General features: G+C 46.6%; 1 protein-coding gene across 2 annotated transcripts in view; it reads left to right on the top strand.

Moving 5' to 3' along the window:
- arfgef3 (ARFGEF family member 3) overlaps window positions 1-17,910 on the top strand; it is a 144,698-nt gene that overhangs the window by 56,069 nt on the left and 70,719 nt on the right. The window contains exons 7-14 of one of the 2 annotated variants that reach the window (XM_060831245.1): window positions 12-54; window positions 1,952-2,036; window positions 4,087-4,191; window positions 6,278-6,602; window positions 7,986-8,098; window positions 9,302-10,233; window positions 14,506-14,672; window positions 16,454-16,619. In XM_060831245.1, coding sequence (XP_060687228.1) covers window positions 12-54; window positions 1,952-2,036; window positions 4,087-4,191; window positions 6,278-6,602; window positions 7,986-8,098; window positions 9,302-10,233; window positions 14,506-14,672; window positions 16,454-16,619 — 1,936 coding nt within the window. Of the gene's footprint in view, window positions 1-11; window positions 55-1,951; window positions 2,037-4,086; window positions 4,192-6,277; window positions 6,603-7,985; window positions 8,099-9,301; window positions 10,234-14,505; window positions 14,673-16,453; window positions 16,620-17,910 lie in introns of those variants that run through there. The other variant, XR_009645109.1, reaches the window with a different exon arrangement.

Raw genomic sequence — 17,910 nt, 5'->3', positions numbered from 1 at the left:
TCTCTCTTCAGAATGAGGATGGTTGTACGTTGCAGGAGGAACATTACAGCAAAGGTAAAAAAAAATCCTTCGCCCAACTTAGGGGGAGCAAATGCCAACATGTACTTAAATAAATCGAAGAACTGTGGATGTTGGAGATCTGAAATGGAAATTGCTGGAGAAATTCAGCAGGATTGGCTGCATCTGTGAAGAGAAAACAGAGTTAATGTTTTGAGTCCGGCTATCTGAAGAAGAGTCGCTGGCCTCAGATCTGTTGAGTTTCTCCAGCAATTTCTGTTTTTGTGTGTACCATCGTATACGCGTTGGGCCACATGGCCTGTTCTTGTGTGGCTGCTAAGTCCAGGTGGCAGGTGACAGGTTAAACATGTCATTTAAGCTTGCTTATAAAGTCACTTAACAGAGGAAGGCATTCAGTCCATTATACCTGTATCAATGTTAGGAACAATTTACCTAACTAACCCATTGGAGCATTGGAGATTAACAGGAGACTTGATCAACGTATACAATATCACAACAGGTTTATGTAAAGTTGACAAGGAAAAGTTGCTCTCATCCATTAGCCCATCCCATGAATTACAAGGACGAGAGGAACACATTTTAAGGTTTTGGGCAAGAGATTTGGGGTGGGGATAGGAATGTCAGGTATAATTCTTTGCCTTCAAGGCAATATGGTGGAAGCGAAGACGATCCATGATTTTTAAAAGACACTTAAGGGAAATAAACTTGCAAAGTCACATTTATGGAGTGGAGGAACAGGATGGACTTGATCCCTCTATGAAGGGTCAGCATGGATTCAGTGGGCTGAATGGCCTCCTCTGGCATAATGTTTCTATAGCTCTGTCACTCTTCTAGCCCTGCAAGCTTTATAGAATCGCTAATGTGCAGAAAGAGGCCATTCAGTCCAGTGAATCTGCACCGGCCCTCTGGAGAGCATCCTGCCCAGACCTAGGCCCCATCTTAGCCCATTTACCATTGGCTAATCCTGTACAAACCTGGACACCATGGTACAATTTCCCATTGTCGATCCACATCTTTGGACTGTGGGAGGAGAGTGGGGCGAGTGTAAAGTCGGGTGGCTATACATACATACATAAACCATTAAAGGTCATTTGGATTTGTTAACAAGCCTATTGACTGGAATAATGTGGTACATATGCCTGATGTAGGCAGTCGGGCGAGAGTAGGCAGTTTGTTTGACGTGATACAGGGAGGGAGAGGAAAACGAGGCATTTCATTCTTCAGGATGTTCCGCACATATCAACTGTACACCCCTCTCCCCTTAACACCAATGAGTCCACCCTTCTCTGCTATCAGCCCGACTGAACCCAGACCACCCTGCTCCCCACCATACCTCCATCCCCCTGCCCTAAGACCCCATGGTGTCCCTTTACCACCTAACTCCTCACAAGAAAGCCATGAACCTCCCCTGGGCCTTTTTCTACAATTCAGGGTGTCAGGAATATTGGAGCTCATGGTGAATCAGATCAAGTAGCAGCTCTGAAGGGAGGGAGTAACCTCCAAGTGAGGACCAGAAGCCCCACCATTGGTTGATTTAGTCCCAACCTTGGCATGTTATGGTTTAAGGGTGGGCTTGCTAGGAGTGAATTGTGGACAAACCCTCCCTGCCCTCCCCCTTTATCATCCACCCTATGGAGTTTGTGACTACCCTCTCGGGTGGTCTCTCAAAAGACCACCATTGTGTCTTACAGATGTCACCATGACAACCTTGGACTGAGTGGGTAGGTCTTAACTCCCCTTTGACCTGGCTGTTGGCCGTCCATCCCGATGTCTCACCATGTGACTTGGTTTACGTTACACTACACCATGTTGAAGTCTGCCTTTCCTGTTATGCCCCTCCCCTCCCTCTGTTATTCCTGAAGCCAGTGTCAGGCTTTACTGAGCTCTCAGAGATGTTTGCGTCGTACTGATCGTCCTATGCTCCTTTTGTCAGGCTCCTCAATCCCGGTCGAGTCGCTGTGTGAGGACGTGGTCTCTGTGCTTGCTGTCCTTTGCGAGAAGCTGCAAAGAGTGGTGACGTAAGTGGACTCTCCATGGTTCAGGCTTTAAGACATTTCCCTAAAGATTATCCACAAACCTGTCCAGCTCAGGCCTAACTACCGCGCACACTCAGAAATCACAGCAATGACTAGAATTCTCTGCCAAGTCTGTCTGAGGCAGCGAGGCTCCCCTCTCCATTCTAATAGCTGGCCCCAGGGATGACAGTGGGGAAAGGAATGTAACTGCAGCTCTAACTACAGAAGGACTGAGGAGGAAGGGAGAAGAGAGGGAAGCTGGTGGTGGGGCTTGCTAAGTTTGCTCTTGTAGAGAACCAGCATTGTACGATGGGCTGATTGGCCTCCCTCTGTCCAGTAACCATTATGTGGTTCACTGATTGATGTATTCATAGGATGTAGGCATCACAGGCTTGGGCCAATATTTGTTGCCCATCCCTAATTGCACTTGGGAAGGTGGTGGTGAGCTGCTTTCTTGAACTGTGGCAATCCATGGAATAGGGATGCCCACAGAGCTGGTAGGACGGGGGTTCCAGCATTTTGCCTCAGCGGTAGTGGAGGCTGGTTGGTCCATCCAGTTTCATTTTTTGTTTGTTTCGCGAATATTTTCCAGCAGTCCCAGTATCAGGAATCACGCGGTTGCCTCAGTTTTTCAACTTGGTATGGGATTTAGCCCTTTCTCAGTCCCACGGAGAGTTCATTTGTACTAATGTATAGGTCCCACGAGATTTAGAATGGGCAGCTGCCACAAAGCCGTGTCCATTAGCCATTTTCATTAACATCAGTTTCCAAGCTGCCTCCATGTTATACTCTATAAAGTACTCAGAAATTTAGTTTGTAGGATATGAGGCCAATGGAAAGACCAGCATTTACTGTCCACCCCTAAATGTCCATGAATCACTGTCGTCCAGATGACATAGGTACCCAGCACAACGTTGTTAGGGAGGGAGTTCCAAGATTTTGACCCAATAACACTGAAGGAATGATAATGTATCTCTAAGTCAGGATGATTATTGGTTTGTAAATGGTAGTGCTCCCATGTACCTCCTGCCCTTGAACTCGATGCCCCAGAGGTCTTGGTGAACCTTTATTGAGTTACTGCAATGCATCTTGTGGATAATATATACAACTGCCTGAAATGTCTACGCTCCTGCTCCTCGGATGCTGCTTGACCTGCTGTGCTTTTCCAGCACCACCCTCTTGACTACTGCCATTATGCATCAGTGGCGAAGAGAGTGTTGTAAGTGGTGTCACACATGTGACACAGGTAACTTCACAGTGCTGTTAAGGAGGCAGTTTCAGGATTCTGACCCAGGCACACTGCAGGAACAATGGTATATTTCCAAGTTAGTGAGCTTGCAGGTGAAGGTGTTCCCATGTATTTGCTGCTCTTGTCGCTGTAGATGGTAGTGGTCATGCGTTTTGAAGGTGCTGTTGAAGGAGTGTTGGCTAGTATAGATCTCGTTGATGGCAAACACTGGAGTTCACCTCTTTTTGTCCATGTTTGGGTCGGGATGTAATGAAATCAGGAGCTGACTGGCCCTGGAGGAACCCAATCTGAGCATCATTGAGCAGGTTATTGTTTTGCTGCTTGATAGCTGTCACCTTCCATTACTGGCTGTATTTGGTTGGATGATGTAAGGTGCTGTAAATGCAAACATATACAGAAGCATGCCAGTCTTCATAAATTTTTCGATTCCCTTTTTGTTTATTGATTTTCTTGTAATCCCCTGAATGAGGAGGGCATTAGAGTCTGGATCAAGCACCTATGCAGAAATTTTGCATTTCACACTGTCTCGTTCAGTTGAATAGGTGATATGTGGTGACGTTTTCTCGATGTATGCAATGCTGCCACCAGAGTATCACAGCCAGTGGGCATACTGTGAGCATACAAACATTAGCCATAAATTCTGGGGACTATCTGCTGCCCGTAGATCATATAGGTTTGAATTTATTGACTAACTTCTTGCATGGATCCATTTCTACTTTTCTTGTGGGATTAGGGACCTGTCTGTTAGAATTTCTAGTTGAATTTGTCTGAGCTGCATTTTAACTTCTGCCCTCTTCCTTTCAGTAATAACCAACAGTTGCAGCTCCTGTACCTGGAGTGTATCCTCTCCATGCTGAACAGTTCCTCTCCTGTCATGCATCGTCATAAAGGTTTCACAGACCTCTTGTGGTGAGCTGTATTATTGATGTATTTGCAGTCTCTCTCATTTCAGTCTGTATTGTTTTAAGTGCTGACCATAAAACCTGGGGGAAGAGTTAGGCCATTCAGCCCATCGAGTCTGCTCCACCATTCAATGCGATCATGATAATTCTCAGCTCCACTTTCCTGACTTTTCCCCATAACCCGTCATTCCCTTACGGATTAAAAATTTGTCTGTCTCAGCCTTGAATATCTTTATGACTCAGCCTCTGCAGCCCTCAAAGGCAAAGAATTCTACAGGTTCACTCCCCTCTGAGAGAAGGAATTCCTCCACATCTTTGTCTTAAATGTGTGACCCCTCTGAACCGAGACTTCCCCACAAGAGAAAGCAACTTTTACCCTGTCAAGTTCCTATGTTTCAATAAAGTTGCCTCTGACTCTTTTCAATGAGTGCAGGCTCGATCTATTCAACCTGTACAAGTCATTGGTCAGACCATGTTTGGAGTTTTGTGTTCAGTTCTGGGCACCTTATTTGCTCACCAGGAGTCACAATTTCAAGACGGTCAGCAAGAGAGCTAGAATGAGATGAGGGAGAAATGTCTTTACTCAGAGTCATTAGTGTTTGGAATATACTTTCTGGGACACTGGTGGTGGCAAATACCAAAAGAGGTTTCGAAGGACAGCTGGATGTATATTTGAAAAGGAGGTACAGCCATCGAACTGGAGAGTGGTCCTGGCTGGGTAGCTCTTTCAAGAGCTGGTACAGACACAGTGGGTTAAATGGCCTTCTGTGCTGTAACATTCTGTAATGTTCACTGATACCAGCTCTCTGCCAACTGTCTGTTTGCAGCAGTGAGTTTCTGTTGCCAACTTGGTGTCTCTGTTCTGTGCTGCAGAAAACACCAACTAAAATGGTGCGGGGAAAGTCTGGAGGTTCTTCATCAAAGATGGCATAAAAACTAACAGCCTTCGATTGTGTTAGACTGTCTGGCTTTTAAGAGTCTCACAGTCCATTCTAATCTATCCTGATTACTTGTCTTTGTACTTCATAGGACATTCCCCCAAGTAAAAGTGAGCAGAAGACCATTCGACCAATCAGGTGGGGGGGAGATAGGGTGTTGTAGTGATGTCACTGGGTTAGTAATCTGGAGGTGAAAATGTGTTGCTGGAAAAGCGCAGCAGGTCAGGCAGTATCCAAGGACAGGAGAGTCGACGTTTCGGGCATGATCCCTTCTTCAGGAAACGTGCTCATGCCCGGAATGTCGACTTTCCTTCTCCTTGGATGCTGCCTGACCTGCTGCGCTTTTCCAGCAACACATTTTCAGCTCTGATCTCTAGCATCTGCAGACCTCACTTTCTCCTGGTAATCTGGAGGCCCAGGCTAATTATCTAGGAACATGAGTTCAGATCCCACCATGATGAAAACCTAAATTTAATTCTAAATCTAATTATACAATAATGAGGTATATCTTAAGCTGGTGTAAATTATTATCCACGACAACATTAGTCCCAAAGACTGGAAAGCAATCTGAAGCAGCAGTACTGGAGAGCAGATGCACTCTGTACCTCACTGACATGATCTATAACTAATTCTGTTGCCAAGTAAAGGTTATTGTTTCACCGATCCCCATGTGTGATTGGTCCAATTATTTCTGCCATAAAGATCTAACAGCTAACTTTGACACAATTAGTGCCCATCTCTCGCTGTGGAATTCCTTCAATAAAGTCTCTCCACCTCCTCCTCCTTTTAAGACTTCCTCAAAACCTATCTCCTTGTCCATCTCCCAGTCATCTGCTGTAATGTCTCCTTCAGTGGCACAATGTTATATTTTGTTTGTAGGTGACTCTGTGAACTGCCTTGGGACAGTGTAGTTTTATGTAAGAGATGCTTTAAAATTAAAATTGTTGCTAGCTAGACCCCAAGCTGAAGATAAGGTTTGCCTAAATCTCTCAAACTCTCTCGCTCCTCCTTCAAGCTGTTGACCAAGTGGCTCGGTCACCTGATAATACCCTTGTGTGAAGTATCCTGGTAACATTACTCTGTTAACAGTGCTATTTAAATGTGAGTTGTTGTTGTCCATGCTTCTTCCTTGAACTCCTTTCCATGTTGTTGCAGGAAGCAGCTCTGTCCAGCCCTGATTGTCATCCTGGGTAACCCTATCCATGATAAGACCATCTCGTCAGGTCATGTCGCCTCGCTGACGGAGACTGAGGCTTCTTTGACCGCCGTCTCCGATCACGGCCGGGGATCAGGCTGTTCGTCTACAGCGCCTGCACTCATTGGACCTGTGGCACGCACCATCTACTACATAGCAGCAGAGCTGGTGCGGCTCGTCGGCTGCCTGGAGTCACTGAGGCCAGTCCTGCAGTCCCTTTACCATCGCCTTCTGCTGTATCCACCACCACAACATCGGGTAGAGGCTATCAAGATCATGAAGGAGGTGAGTTGATGTATGTCATTCCACATTGGAGGTGATGGCCTAGTGGTGTAACCACTGGATTGTTCATCAGGGGACCCAGGTTCGAGTCCTACCATTGCCAGACGGTGGAATTTAACTTAAATAAACATCTGGAACCAAGAGTCTGATGATGACCATCGTCAATTGTGGGGAAAAACCCATCTGGCTCACTGATGTCCTTTAGGGAAGGGAACTGCCATCCTTACCTGGTCTGGCCTACATGTGACTCCAGACCCACAGCAATGTGGTTGACTCTGAGGGATGGGCAATAAATACTGATCTCGTCAGCGACACCCACATCACATGAATGAACAAACAAATGCTACAACCTTTTGCCTGGGGCTGTATATGTGATTCCTGCCCCCCACCAACATGGTCCACTCTGAACTACACTCCCACCCCAAGTGTTTTTAGATTAGATTCCCTACAGTGTTGAACAGTCCATACCGACCCTCTGAAGAGTAACCCACCCAGAACCATTTCCGACCGACTAATGCACCTAACACTATGGGTAATTTAGCATGGCCAATCCACCTGACCTGCACACCTTTGGACTGTGGGAGGAAACCAGAGCACCCAGAGGAAACCCACGCAGACACATGGAGAATGTGCATACTCCACACAGACAGGCACCCGAGGCTGGAATTGAACTTGGGACCCTAGTGTTGTGAGGCAGCAGTGCTAACCACTGAACCACCATGCTGCCCCCAAATGAAAACCTCATGAAGGCCTGCTTTAGGTTGAGGGATGACTATTGACCAAGGGAGAGGAAGTGTAGACTGCAGATGCTGGAGATTGGAGTCAAAAGGTGTGGTGCTGGAAAAGCACAGCCAGTCAGACAGCATCCGAGGAGCAGGAGAGTCCACGTTTTGAGCATAAGCTCTTCATCAGGAATGGGCGTCACCCATTTAAAACAGAGATGAAGAAACATTATTCTTTCTCTCAGGAATTTGTGAATCTTGGGAATTCTCTTCCTCAAAAGGCAGTGGATGTAGAATATAACTCTCCTGCTCCTCGGGTGCTGTCTGACTGGCTGTGCTTTTCCAGCACTACACTTTTTGACCCCTATTGACCAAGGCGCCAGGAAGAACACCTCTGATCTTGATTGAAACAGTAGATGTGGGATTTTTACAGCTGTCTGAGAGGGTCACACAACCTCTGAAATCCGGCATCTCTGGCAGTGCAGCACTCCCTCAGTGTGGGCACTGAGAGCCTTTGCTCCAATATTGTGCCCAAAGTTCCCAAGCAAGGATTTGAACACATGACCAAGAGACTCCAAGCCAAGATGGCTTCCAATGGTGAGTAGTTAGGGCTGTGCCTTTTATGTTTTAACTCATTAACACTTATCCACATCTATCGGGACAGGTCCTCAGCAACCCCCAGCGCCTGTACGATCTCGCTGGCCCAACCGTATATGAAGGGGAAACCAAGAGAAGGTCCAGCCAGAAGAGAAAGTCTCACCTAGATCTTCACAAAATGTAAGTCACGCACTCGATGGATCGGACCTGTGTTTCGCCACTGGTTTATTTCATCACCATTTTCCCCTTCCGTGTGCTTTTGGTATGATGGGAAAGTCACTTGTCAAATAGTCTGCAGGCCGGAAACTCCTGTTACTGCTCCAGAAACAAGGGTTCAAATACCACCGTGCCCTTGCTGTACCTAAAACTCAGTTATAATCCTGGAATGTAAAGGTGATTGGTGTAAAAACCCTTCTGGTTCATCAGTGTCCTTCAGCAAAGGAACTCAGCTATCCTTAACTTGGCCTGCATATGAACAAAGAAACAAGAGTAGTCCCCATGGCCCTTCGGTCCTGTCTCGCCATTCAATAAGATCACAGCTGCTCTGATTTTAACCTTAATTCTACATTCCTATGTACCCCTGATAATCTTTCATCCCCTCGGTAATCGGGAATCTACCTACCTTGGTTTTAAAAACAATAGATGATTCGACGTCCACTACCTTTTTGAGGAGGGTATTTCCAAAGACTCAGAACCTTCTGAGAGAAAGGAAATGTTTCTCATCTCTGTCTTAAGTGGGTGAGGCCTTAATTTTAAACTCAGGCCCTGAACTGGATGAATCCTTTCCACATTCCCCCCCCCCCCGTAACTGAGTCAAAATACCGGAGTTCCCTCTTTGACTGCGCTGTGGGTCTATCTGTGGCTAATGGACTGAATAAAAATCTGGGATGTATTGCCTGGGGGAGTAGTTGATGTGGGAAGAGTCAAAATGTCTGGTGCTGGAAAAGCACAGCCAGTCAGGCAGCATCTGAGCAGCAGGAGAATCGATGTTTCGAGCATAAGCTCTTCGAAATGTCGAGTCCCTTGCTCCAAGAGCTTATGCTCGAAACGTTGACTGTCCTGCTCCTCGGATGCTGCCTCATCAGCTGTGCATTTCCGACACCACACTTTTTGACTCTGATCTCCAGCAAATGCAGTCCTCACTTTCTCCTGGTTGAGGTGGGAAACCTCGCAACTTTAAAAAGCACTTGGATGAGCAGCTGAAGTGTCAGAACGTTCAGGCTGTGGGCCCAGTGCGGGAATGTGGGACTCATGCAGATTTAAGTTAGCTTTGGCTGGATGGGCCGAAGGGCCTCTTGTGTGCTGTATGATTCTCTGAAAAGAAACGCGAGGGTTCTTGAGGGTTGACCTCTTATGGTGTTACACTTCTCTTTCTCTCACCAGCATCATGGACGGAATGACAGAGGCCTGCATCAAAGGAGGGATTGAGGCCTGCTATGCCTCAGTGTCCTGTGTCTGCTCCTTGCTGGCGGCCCTTGATGAGTTGAGCCAGGGGAAGGGGCTGAGTGAGGAGCAGGTGCGGCACCTGCTCAAGCACTCGGAGGAGCTGAAGGGTGGCACCGAGTCCACCCGGGAGTCCATGGAGATCAGTGAGGCCGACTTCAGGTGGCAGAGGCGTATCCTGTCGGCTGAGCACGCTCACTGGGAGTCCAGCAACGAGAAGAGCCCTGACATTAGCATCAGCGTCACCACGGACACCGGGCGTACCACCCTGGAGGAGGGCATGGGGCAGACCACCCCGGAGGAGAACCCCCCTCTGCTGAGAAACCATTTGGACTACTCTGCCGGCCTTGACATTAACGAGGCCCTGAGCAAAATGCCAACGCTGGGGTTAGAGCAGGCGGAAACGCTGGAAGGCATCCATCGAAACAACATGCACGCCTATCCCGATTTAGCCAACTTCTTGTCGGTTGACCCCAGGGTGAACAAACCACCTGGGTCCCGGTATAGCGAGAGTAATTTTAGCATCGACGAGCAGGACATTTCCAGGACTGAGTTCGACTCCTGCGATCAGTACTCAATGGCAGCGGAGAAAGACTCTGGCAGGTCAGACGTTTCTGAGATTGGCTCCGATAACTGTTCCCTGGCGGATGAGGAGCAAACGCCCAGGGACTGCCTGGGTCACAGGTCGCTGCATGGAGCCACCCTCACGCTGAAGGTCCTGAAGAACCAGGAGGCTGACCAGCACAGTGCCCGGATATTTGTCCAGTCTCTTGTCACGCTCCTCCCTCGTCTCCTATCGTTACAGAACACAGAGGAGGTCGACTCATCCCTGCAGAGTTTTGCCTCAACGTTTTGCTCGGGTCTGCAGTCAGGTACCCCACTCCACTCCCACCCTAACCCATTAACTCTTCTGATTGGCCGAGCTGTGAAATCTGTAAGCCCTTTGTGGCCAACTCAGTTTTGAAGCTGTCATTGAAAAAGCAAATGGTCGCAAAGACAGGAATGAGAGTAGTTAGCTCCCATATTGGCCAGTGTGAGGGCAGAATGTCTTGGCTCATGTGGCGCTCATGTGGCACTCCTGAGACTGGACATTTGACCTAGGCTGTCACTTACTCCTGTGCAGCGCTGAGAGAGTGCTGCACTGTCAGAGGTGTCATCTTTCAGATGAGAGGTTAAACCAAGGCTCCAGCTCTCTTTTTAGGTTGACATAGAATTCCTACAGTATGGAAGCAGGCCCTTTGGCCCATCAAGTCCATAATGACTTTCTGAAGAGCATTCCACCAGACTGGGTTCAACTCCACCCTCGGATGACTGTCTGTGCGGAGTTTGCACATTCTCCCTGTGTATGTGTGGGTTTCCTCCGTGTGCTTCAGTTTCCTCTCACAATCCACAGATGTGCAGGTTAGTGGATTGGTCATGCTAAGTCATCCATAGTGTCCAGGAATGTGTAGGCCAAGTGAATTAGCCATGGAAAGCAGGCCATTTGACCCATCTAGTCTATACTGACTTTCTGAAGAGCATCACACCCAGACCCACTCCCCTACCCTATCCCTGCATTTCCCATGCATTAACCCACCTACCCTGCACATAGGGACACGATGGGCAATTTAGCATGACCAATCCACCCAACCTGCATACCTTTGAACTGTTGGGGCACCTGGAGGGAACTCGCGCAGACATAGAGAGAATGTGCAAACTCCACACACACAGTCACCTGAGCGGGGAATTAAACCCGGTTCCCTGGCGCTGTGAGGCAGCAATGCTAACCACTGAGCCACCGTGCCATTCTCGTAAAATATCCCCTTGAAATTTGGAAAGATCCTCTTGATTCTCATCATTTTGATGTCTTTTTGGGGTTGGGAATTGGCGAGGACGTCCCAGTGTCCTGATTCATATTTATCTGTAATCACTAAGACAGATTTGTTTGGTAATTTCTCTCATTGCTATTCAGTGCACAATTTGCTGCCCAACTTTTCCACTGTAGTGATTATACTGCAAAGGAACATCACATGTTGAATTAGACAGCAAAAGACTGCCTTAGATTCACAAAGGTTTTGTTGTGAATCTATAGTATAGCACAGACTCCAGTTTCTGTAGTGTAGCATGGACCCCAGTTTCCACCTTTCCCTTCTATATCCCTGCTTTGTCCTGGGGTCATCCCACACTGGGGAAGGATCAGCTGTACTTTATCCTTTATTAAAAACTACAGCTGTGCTCTTGAGGCATTGTAACATTAATTAGAATGGAAAACTAGGGGAACTAAATAAGAATACCATTGGATGGAGGAAATAATTCACCCCAACCCCTGTGCTGCCCATCTAACCCAAAAAGATTTTGGAAAGCTAAGCTCTCTTTCTGAGAACACTGGGGCTCAGATATAGCCTCAAAAGTAAGTCAGGCAGTTGAGGAACCCAGACCCCTTCCATAGCCCACTGCCTTGACCTTTAGCCACAAGGAGGTTCTCCACCCCCATTTACACTGGGTACCCAAAGATCTGGAATGTGCAGCTGAAATGCAAAGAGAAGAACAATAACAAATTCTTTAAATAATTAAAAAGGGGTGCAATAGCGAGTTTTGAGAAGATTTGTAGCTCAGGTTGAGCTATTGGATGTAGGTTTCCTCACTGAGCTGGATCGTTTATTTCCAGACGTTTCGTTACCTTACTAGGTAACATCTTCAGTGGGCCTCAGGCGAAGCAATGCTGAAAATTCCTGCTTTCTATTTATATGTTTGGGTTTCTTTGGGTTGGTGATGTCATTTCCTGTGGTGAAGTTGCTTCCTGTTCCTTTCCTCAGGGGTGGTAGATGGGGTCTAACTCAATGTGTTTGTTGATATAAATAGAAAGCAGGAATTTTCAGCTTCGCCTAAGGTCCACTGAAGATGTTCCTAGTAGGGTGACGAAATGTCTGGAAATGAACCTTCCAGCTCAGCGAACAAACCTACATCCAAAAGGGGTTGCAATCTCCCACAACCCACAGATACCATGGCACCTCAAAATTAACAGTAGGGTTGGGAATCCCTGAACTGTCTTATTGTACACTTGCAGGGCACTGTACCCAAGTCCCTGTTGGAAAGAGAGGAGACAGGGATGTGATAGCACTGGAGAGAGTACAGACAGGATTTACCGGAGAGTTTTGGTTATGAAGAGAGATTAGGCACACTGTGATTGTTTTCCTTAGAGCAGAGGTGGTTGAGAGGGGACTTGATTGAGGTGCATTTGAGGGACATAGATAGGGTAGAGGAAGGAAGAAACTGTTCCCTTTGATGGACGGATCAATGACCAGGGGCACAACCTCCAGGAAAGTGGCAGGAGGTTTAGGGGAGATGTGAAGAATGACTTTTTCACCCAGAGGGTGGTGGGACCTCTCTGCCTATAAGGGTGGTAGAGGCAGAAATCCTCTTCCCATTGAAAAAGTATTGAGATGTGCACTTGTGATACCAGGGCATCCAAGACTATGGGCCTAGTGCTGTGAAATAGGATTAGAATAGACAGGTGGATGTTTTTAGCTGGTGTGGACATGATGGACTGGAAGGGCCTTTGTACCGTTGATCCCTGTGAATCTGGGGCTTTTCCACTAGGAGTCCTCACTACCTGGAGGCAGAATGGAAATGCCAATGTGTGTCTGGACAACATGTAAAGGAGAAGAAGTGGATGGTGTAGGTGGCCCATACAGGAAACGTCTCCATGCCACACAGATAGAACTCATCGTTTATCTTTATATGAAACCACCAGCAATCACCCTTGTTATGAAATGAACATTTAACAAACACTGCCCACTAGTGGCAGTGGAACAATAACAAAAGGGAAGAGGTGAGAAAGAAAGAGGGGTTTGAATTAAAATGAAGTTAGAGGAGAGGAGGTAGTGCGTTCCAAATCCTGTGGTGCCCACCTCTTAGAGCTCCCCCCTTCAATACAAAGCATCGCCTGTTCTCAAGTAACTCTGGGGCTGATCTGTTTGAGCCTTAGAAGGACATACATTTCCAACTCTTGGTTTAATTGCTGCAGAATGCTTTGGGACTTCCTGAGGTCTTAACAGGTGCTATATTGGTCCAGGTGAAGAACTCGCCTTATGCTTTCTAATAGATTGGGGGTCGGTTAGTTCAGTTGGCTGGACGGCAGTTTTGTGATGCAGAGCATGGGTTCAGTTCCCACACTGGCTGAGGTTACCATAAAGGATTCTCCTTCTCAACCTTACCTCTGGTGTGGTGACCCTCAGGTTAAACCACCACCATCATCTCTTTGTGAAGAAAGAATAGGATTGTGGTGATATTTACTAGAGATGACTTAATAGAACCATGTTAGAGGCAGTTACTGAATAAGTGGCTGACTCATTCGTTAACCCTTAAAGTCCTTGTCGTTGTCAGGAAAGGATGGTCTCAGTCATTGTGTAATGGATCAAAGCTGTTCATAGACCAGCAGTAAAATGTTCCAAGTTGTTGGTATCACTTTGACAGGCTGTAGGTTGGTAACTGTCTATTGTGTTTATTTATTCTGTTCTGAGTGAAAGGTCATCAGTTCAGAGACTGGAGTATATGTTCAGGTTCCTGTTGTTTGTGTGGCCACTGAGGGAGTGCTGTACTGTCAGAGGTGCTATTTGCTGGATGAGACATTAAACCGAGGCATATCTGCTCTTTCAGGTGGAGGTGAAAGCCCCGTGGTATTATTTTAAAGACGAGTGAGAGCGTTCTCCCTAGCACCCTAGTCAATATTCATCCTTCAGTCAACATCTCTGCAGCAGATGATCTGGTCACTAGCTCGGTGCTGTGTATGCATTGATTGCCATGTTGGCTGCATGACAGCAGTGACCTCACCACAAAAGTGACTGCAAAGCACCTTGGGGAAAAAAACATAGGTAGCTATATAAATGCAAGTTCTGGCTTTCTGATGGAAATGTTAGAGGGGGAGATGGGGGTATTATGCACCTTTTGAGGTACAGCATCTGACAGGCAGTACACTCAAGTGTTATAGTGAACCATGCAAGTTCAGTAGAACATCCTCCAATCCCCTTCCCTTGCCCTGAGCCACTCAAAGAGGAAATGGTTTCCCCATTTTATTTCGTGATGGTAACATTGATTGCGAGTCTCCTGCCATTGCTCAGTAACCACTGTGGTGACAGCCTTGTGTGTGTCTACGTCTGTTCTAGAGCTGTTACATTCTCCAGGCATTGACAGCAGTGAGGGACCCTGCTGCCAGACTCTGATGAATGCCGACGGATTGTACCTGGTGGCTTTCCACGCGCTCTCACTCAATCTCAAGCTGATCGCCTGTGATTACTATCGGAAAAAACCGGCACCTGTCCCTGCATCACTGGTAAGCACTTGGTCGTTGGATTAAACAGCACCCCAGATAGGAGGGTTTCCCTCTTGGCTTCAGAGTCTAATGGGATGTGGGCTGGTTATTTTGTGCTCATGGAATGTGGGCATCGCTGGCCAGCCCAGCGTTTAATATCAGACCCTTAGGTGCCCCTGATAAAGTGGTGATGAGCTGCCTTCTTGAGCTGCTGTAGTTAAGCTGCTGTATGTAGACCCATAATGCCATTAGGCATTCCAGCATTTTGACCCAGCGACAGTGAAGGAACCGTGATATATTTCCAAGTCAGGATGGTGGTGAGTGACATGGAGGAGAACTTGCAGGGGGCGGTGTTCCCATGTATCTGCTAACCTTGACCTTCAGGTGGTGGTTGTGGAAAATGCTGTCTAAGGATCTTTGAATTGCTGCAGTGCATCTTTAATTTGGAACTACGTTCAGCATGGACTGATTGGACCGAAAGGTCTGTTTCTGTGCTGTATAACTGTGGGAAAAGATTTGCTAACCCACGATAGGCCCACAGAAGCAAATTGGCCTAATTGTACCAGGACACCCAGAATTCCCGAGCAGCTCATGAACTGGGTCAGACGGCCCGCAGACAATGGAATACACTTTAAGCTTCCGTGGACATGACAGATCTCAAAGCCCTAAGGGCAGTTTCACAACCCAGCAACAGCAAAGCCACACAAAGAGCAGGACGGACAGACAGGCACCACAGGACAATGGAAACACCTTACCATTCCAGAGAAGACTTTAATACCTTCCTGTGAAGGTGAATGGAACCATAATACTGTCAGGATGTTGCATTGTCTGAAGGAACAGGACATTTATCCGATAAACTGTTTTCCAATTAGCACCCTTGCAACTAAATTACTCCATTTTCAGAAACATTGTATTTTCCCATTTCTTAATCAGTGTTATTGTGCAGCATTACTCTAAAACTGGTCTCATCCTCAGCTCTGGGAGGAGAAATCAAATTCTTTGGACAGACTGTCAGTACTGTGTCAGCTCGTCTGTTTTCTCCTCCAGCGATATCGCCTGCAATAATTTCACTTTGAGCTGTGTTTTGTGATCTCTAACCTACTGGGTAAATTTCTGTGACAATAACCCTATGAATACGTAGTTAACCGACAGGGAGGCTCCTCAAATTGGCCTTTGGGTAAATTCCAATTGGGGGTCTAATAATAGGCTATGTTAACAGCCATGCAGGTCAGGCAGCATCAAAGGAACAGGAAATTCGATGTTTCGGGCATAAACCCTTCATCAGGATGCCCGAAACATCAGGCTTATGCCCGAAACATCGAATTTCCTGTTCCTTTGATGCTGCCTGACCTGCTGTGCTTTTCCAGCAACACATTTTCAGCTCTGATCTCCAGCATCTGCAGACCTCACTTTCTCCTATGTTAACAGCCAACCCCCTAATTCCCTTTGCTCCTACCCATATTATCTGTGTCTCCCAGTAATCATAGTAATGATGTCTGACAAACTGTTGAAACATGGACGCAATTACTATTAAGCATTCAACTACATCTTGGATCCTATTGCTAAGACTCCATTGTGGTTGTTGGTTGTTCCTGCTCTAAGAGAGAAGTGTCGGCTTCCTTCTAACTACAAATAGCACAAGCTCCAACTAAAAGTCTCCACTGAAGTCATTCCTCTTGAGAGTATGTGCTGAGGCTCTGTGTACAGACCCCTCTCAGCTGCCATTTATTTAAAGTGCCATTGAATTAATAAACGTTGTTGATTGTGCAGTGGCTTTGAGGAGCTGCGTTGTGTTTCTGCAGAAGGAGTTTGTGAGGCAGGTGCAGAGCAGTCGAGTTCTCATGGTGCTCTCACAGGCCTGGATCGAAGAACTTTACCATCAGGTGCTTGACCGGAACCTGCTGGGAGAAGCTGGGTACTGGGGAACGGCAGAGGAGCATGGTCTGCCTTTCATCACTATGTTAACTGGTGAGTTGCCCATCAATCATTCTTAGCTTCATGGAACAAGACAAAGAAAGAATCTTCACCTAAATATATGATGGAGGGCAGGTGGGCAAGTTCTGTCTCCCTGCTATTTATTGCTTGTCCTGTTGGTGGATGTGCTTTCAACCACCCATGTATTGTATCCTCAAATTCCTTCATTAAATCTCTCCACCTCTCTACCTCCTCCTCTCTTAACAATGCTCCTTCAAACTTCCCTCTTTTCACCAGCTTTTTGGCCACCTCTTCCAGTATCTCCTTATGTTACTCCATGTCAAGTTCTGGTTGCTCATTTCCCCTGAGAAGGAAGCATTTTGGGATGATTTGCGATGTTAAAAGAATGAAGAAATTCATAATATTGCTATATACAGGAGTAGTTTGAAAAAAAGGCTTCTGCAATATAGAAACAAAGCAATAATCTGCTGTGCCCTGCTCTGCTGTTTCAGACGAGATGGTAGTACAGGATACAGTTCCATCTAATGGCTGGTTCTGTTTACCGTAGGATATTCCTGCTATAATTTCACTGTACCTCCTACCTCCACACTAGAACAAAACATTGGTGCCACACACATCATTGTTGTGCACCAGATACAGGAACGTGGCACCCACTTTATCCATACGTGTATGTGCAATGTTACCATCATGGTCTCCATCTATTTACTTGCCCCACCTCAGAACCCCGCTTTTTCCACCTCACTCTCCATCCCCTACCCAGCACCCCCCCCCCCCCCCCCCCCCCCCCACACACACACACACTTCACTTGCTGTTCTTTCACCTTCTTGCATGCCACCCCTTTTGCTGTCTTGCACAAGATCTGAAGACCTCGGTAAACATGTCACACTTCATACCTGGAGCCTGCACGGCTAGAATTCACTTTATACTCATAACCTGTACAGTATAACTATCTTCACTTCATGCCCTATGCTTTAGGAATCTGCCTACTTTTATCAGGAGGCATTGCTCTCATTTTAGTCATGAGTTAATATAACAAGTGTAGCTCAGAGATTCTGCAGCCTGTTTGATGTTGTGTTTGGTACAAATAGAATCAATAGACTGCAGTCTAGATTGTTTAAATAAATTCTGTGGATTACAGTTACGTGCTGTCTAAATAAATTCTGTAGTCTGTTCTCGTGCTGTATTGAAGTAGATTCTGGGGCTGTATAATGCTTAAAATGATCCTGTAGACTGTTGGCTACACTGTACTACTTTGAATAAATCCTACAGACTGCTTGTTGTAACGTAACGTTTAAATAGATTCTGTGGACTGTTTAGTGTGTT

This window comes from Hemiscyllium ocellatum, chromosome 10, assembly GCF_020745735.1.
Source record: "Hemiscyllium ocellatum isolate sHemOce1 chromosome 10, sHemOce1.pat.X.cur, whole genome shotgun sequence".
NCBI classification, from domain to species: Eukaryota; Metazoa; Chordata; class Chondrichthyes; order Orectolobiformes; family Hemiscylliidae; genus Hemiscyllium; species Hemiscyllium ocellatum.
This window is presented reverse-complemented; position numbering and strand designations above follow the sequence as displayed.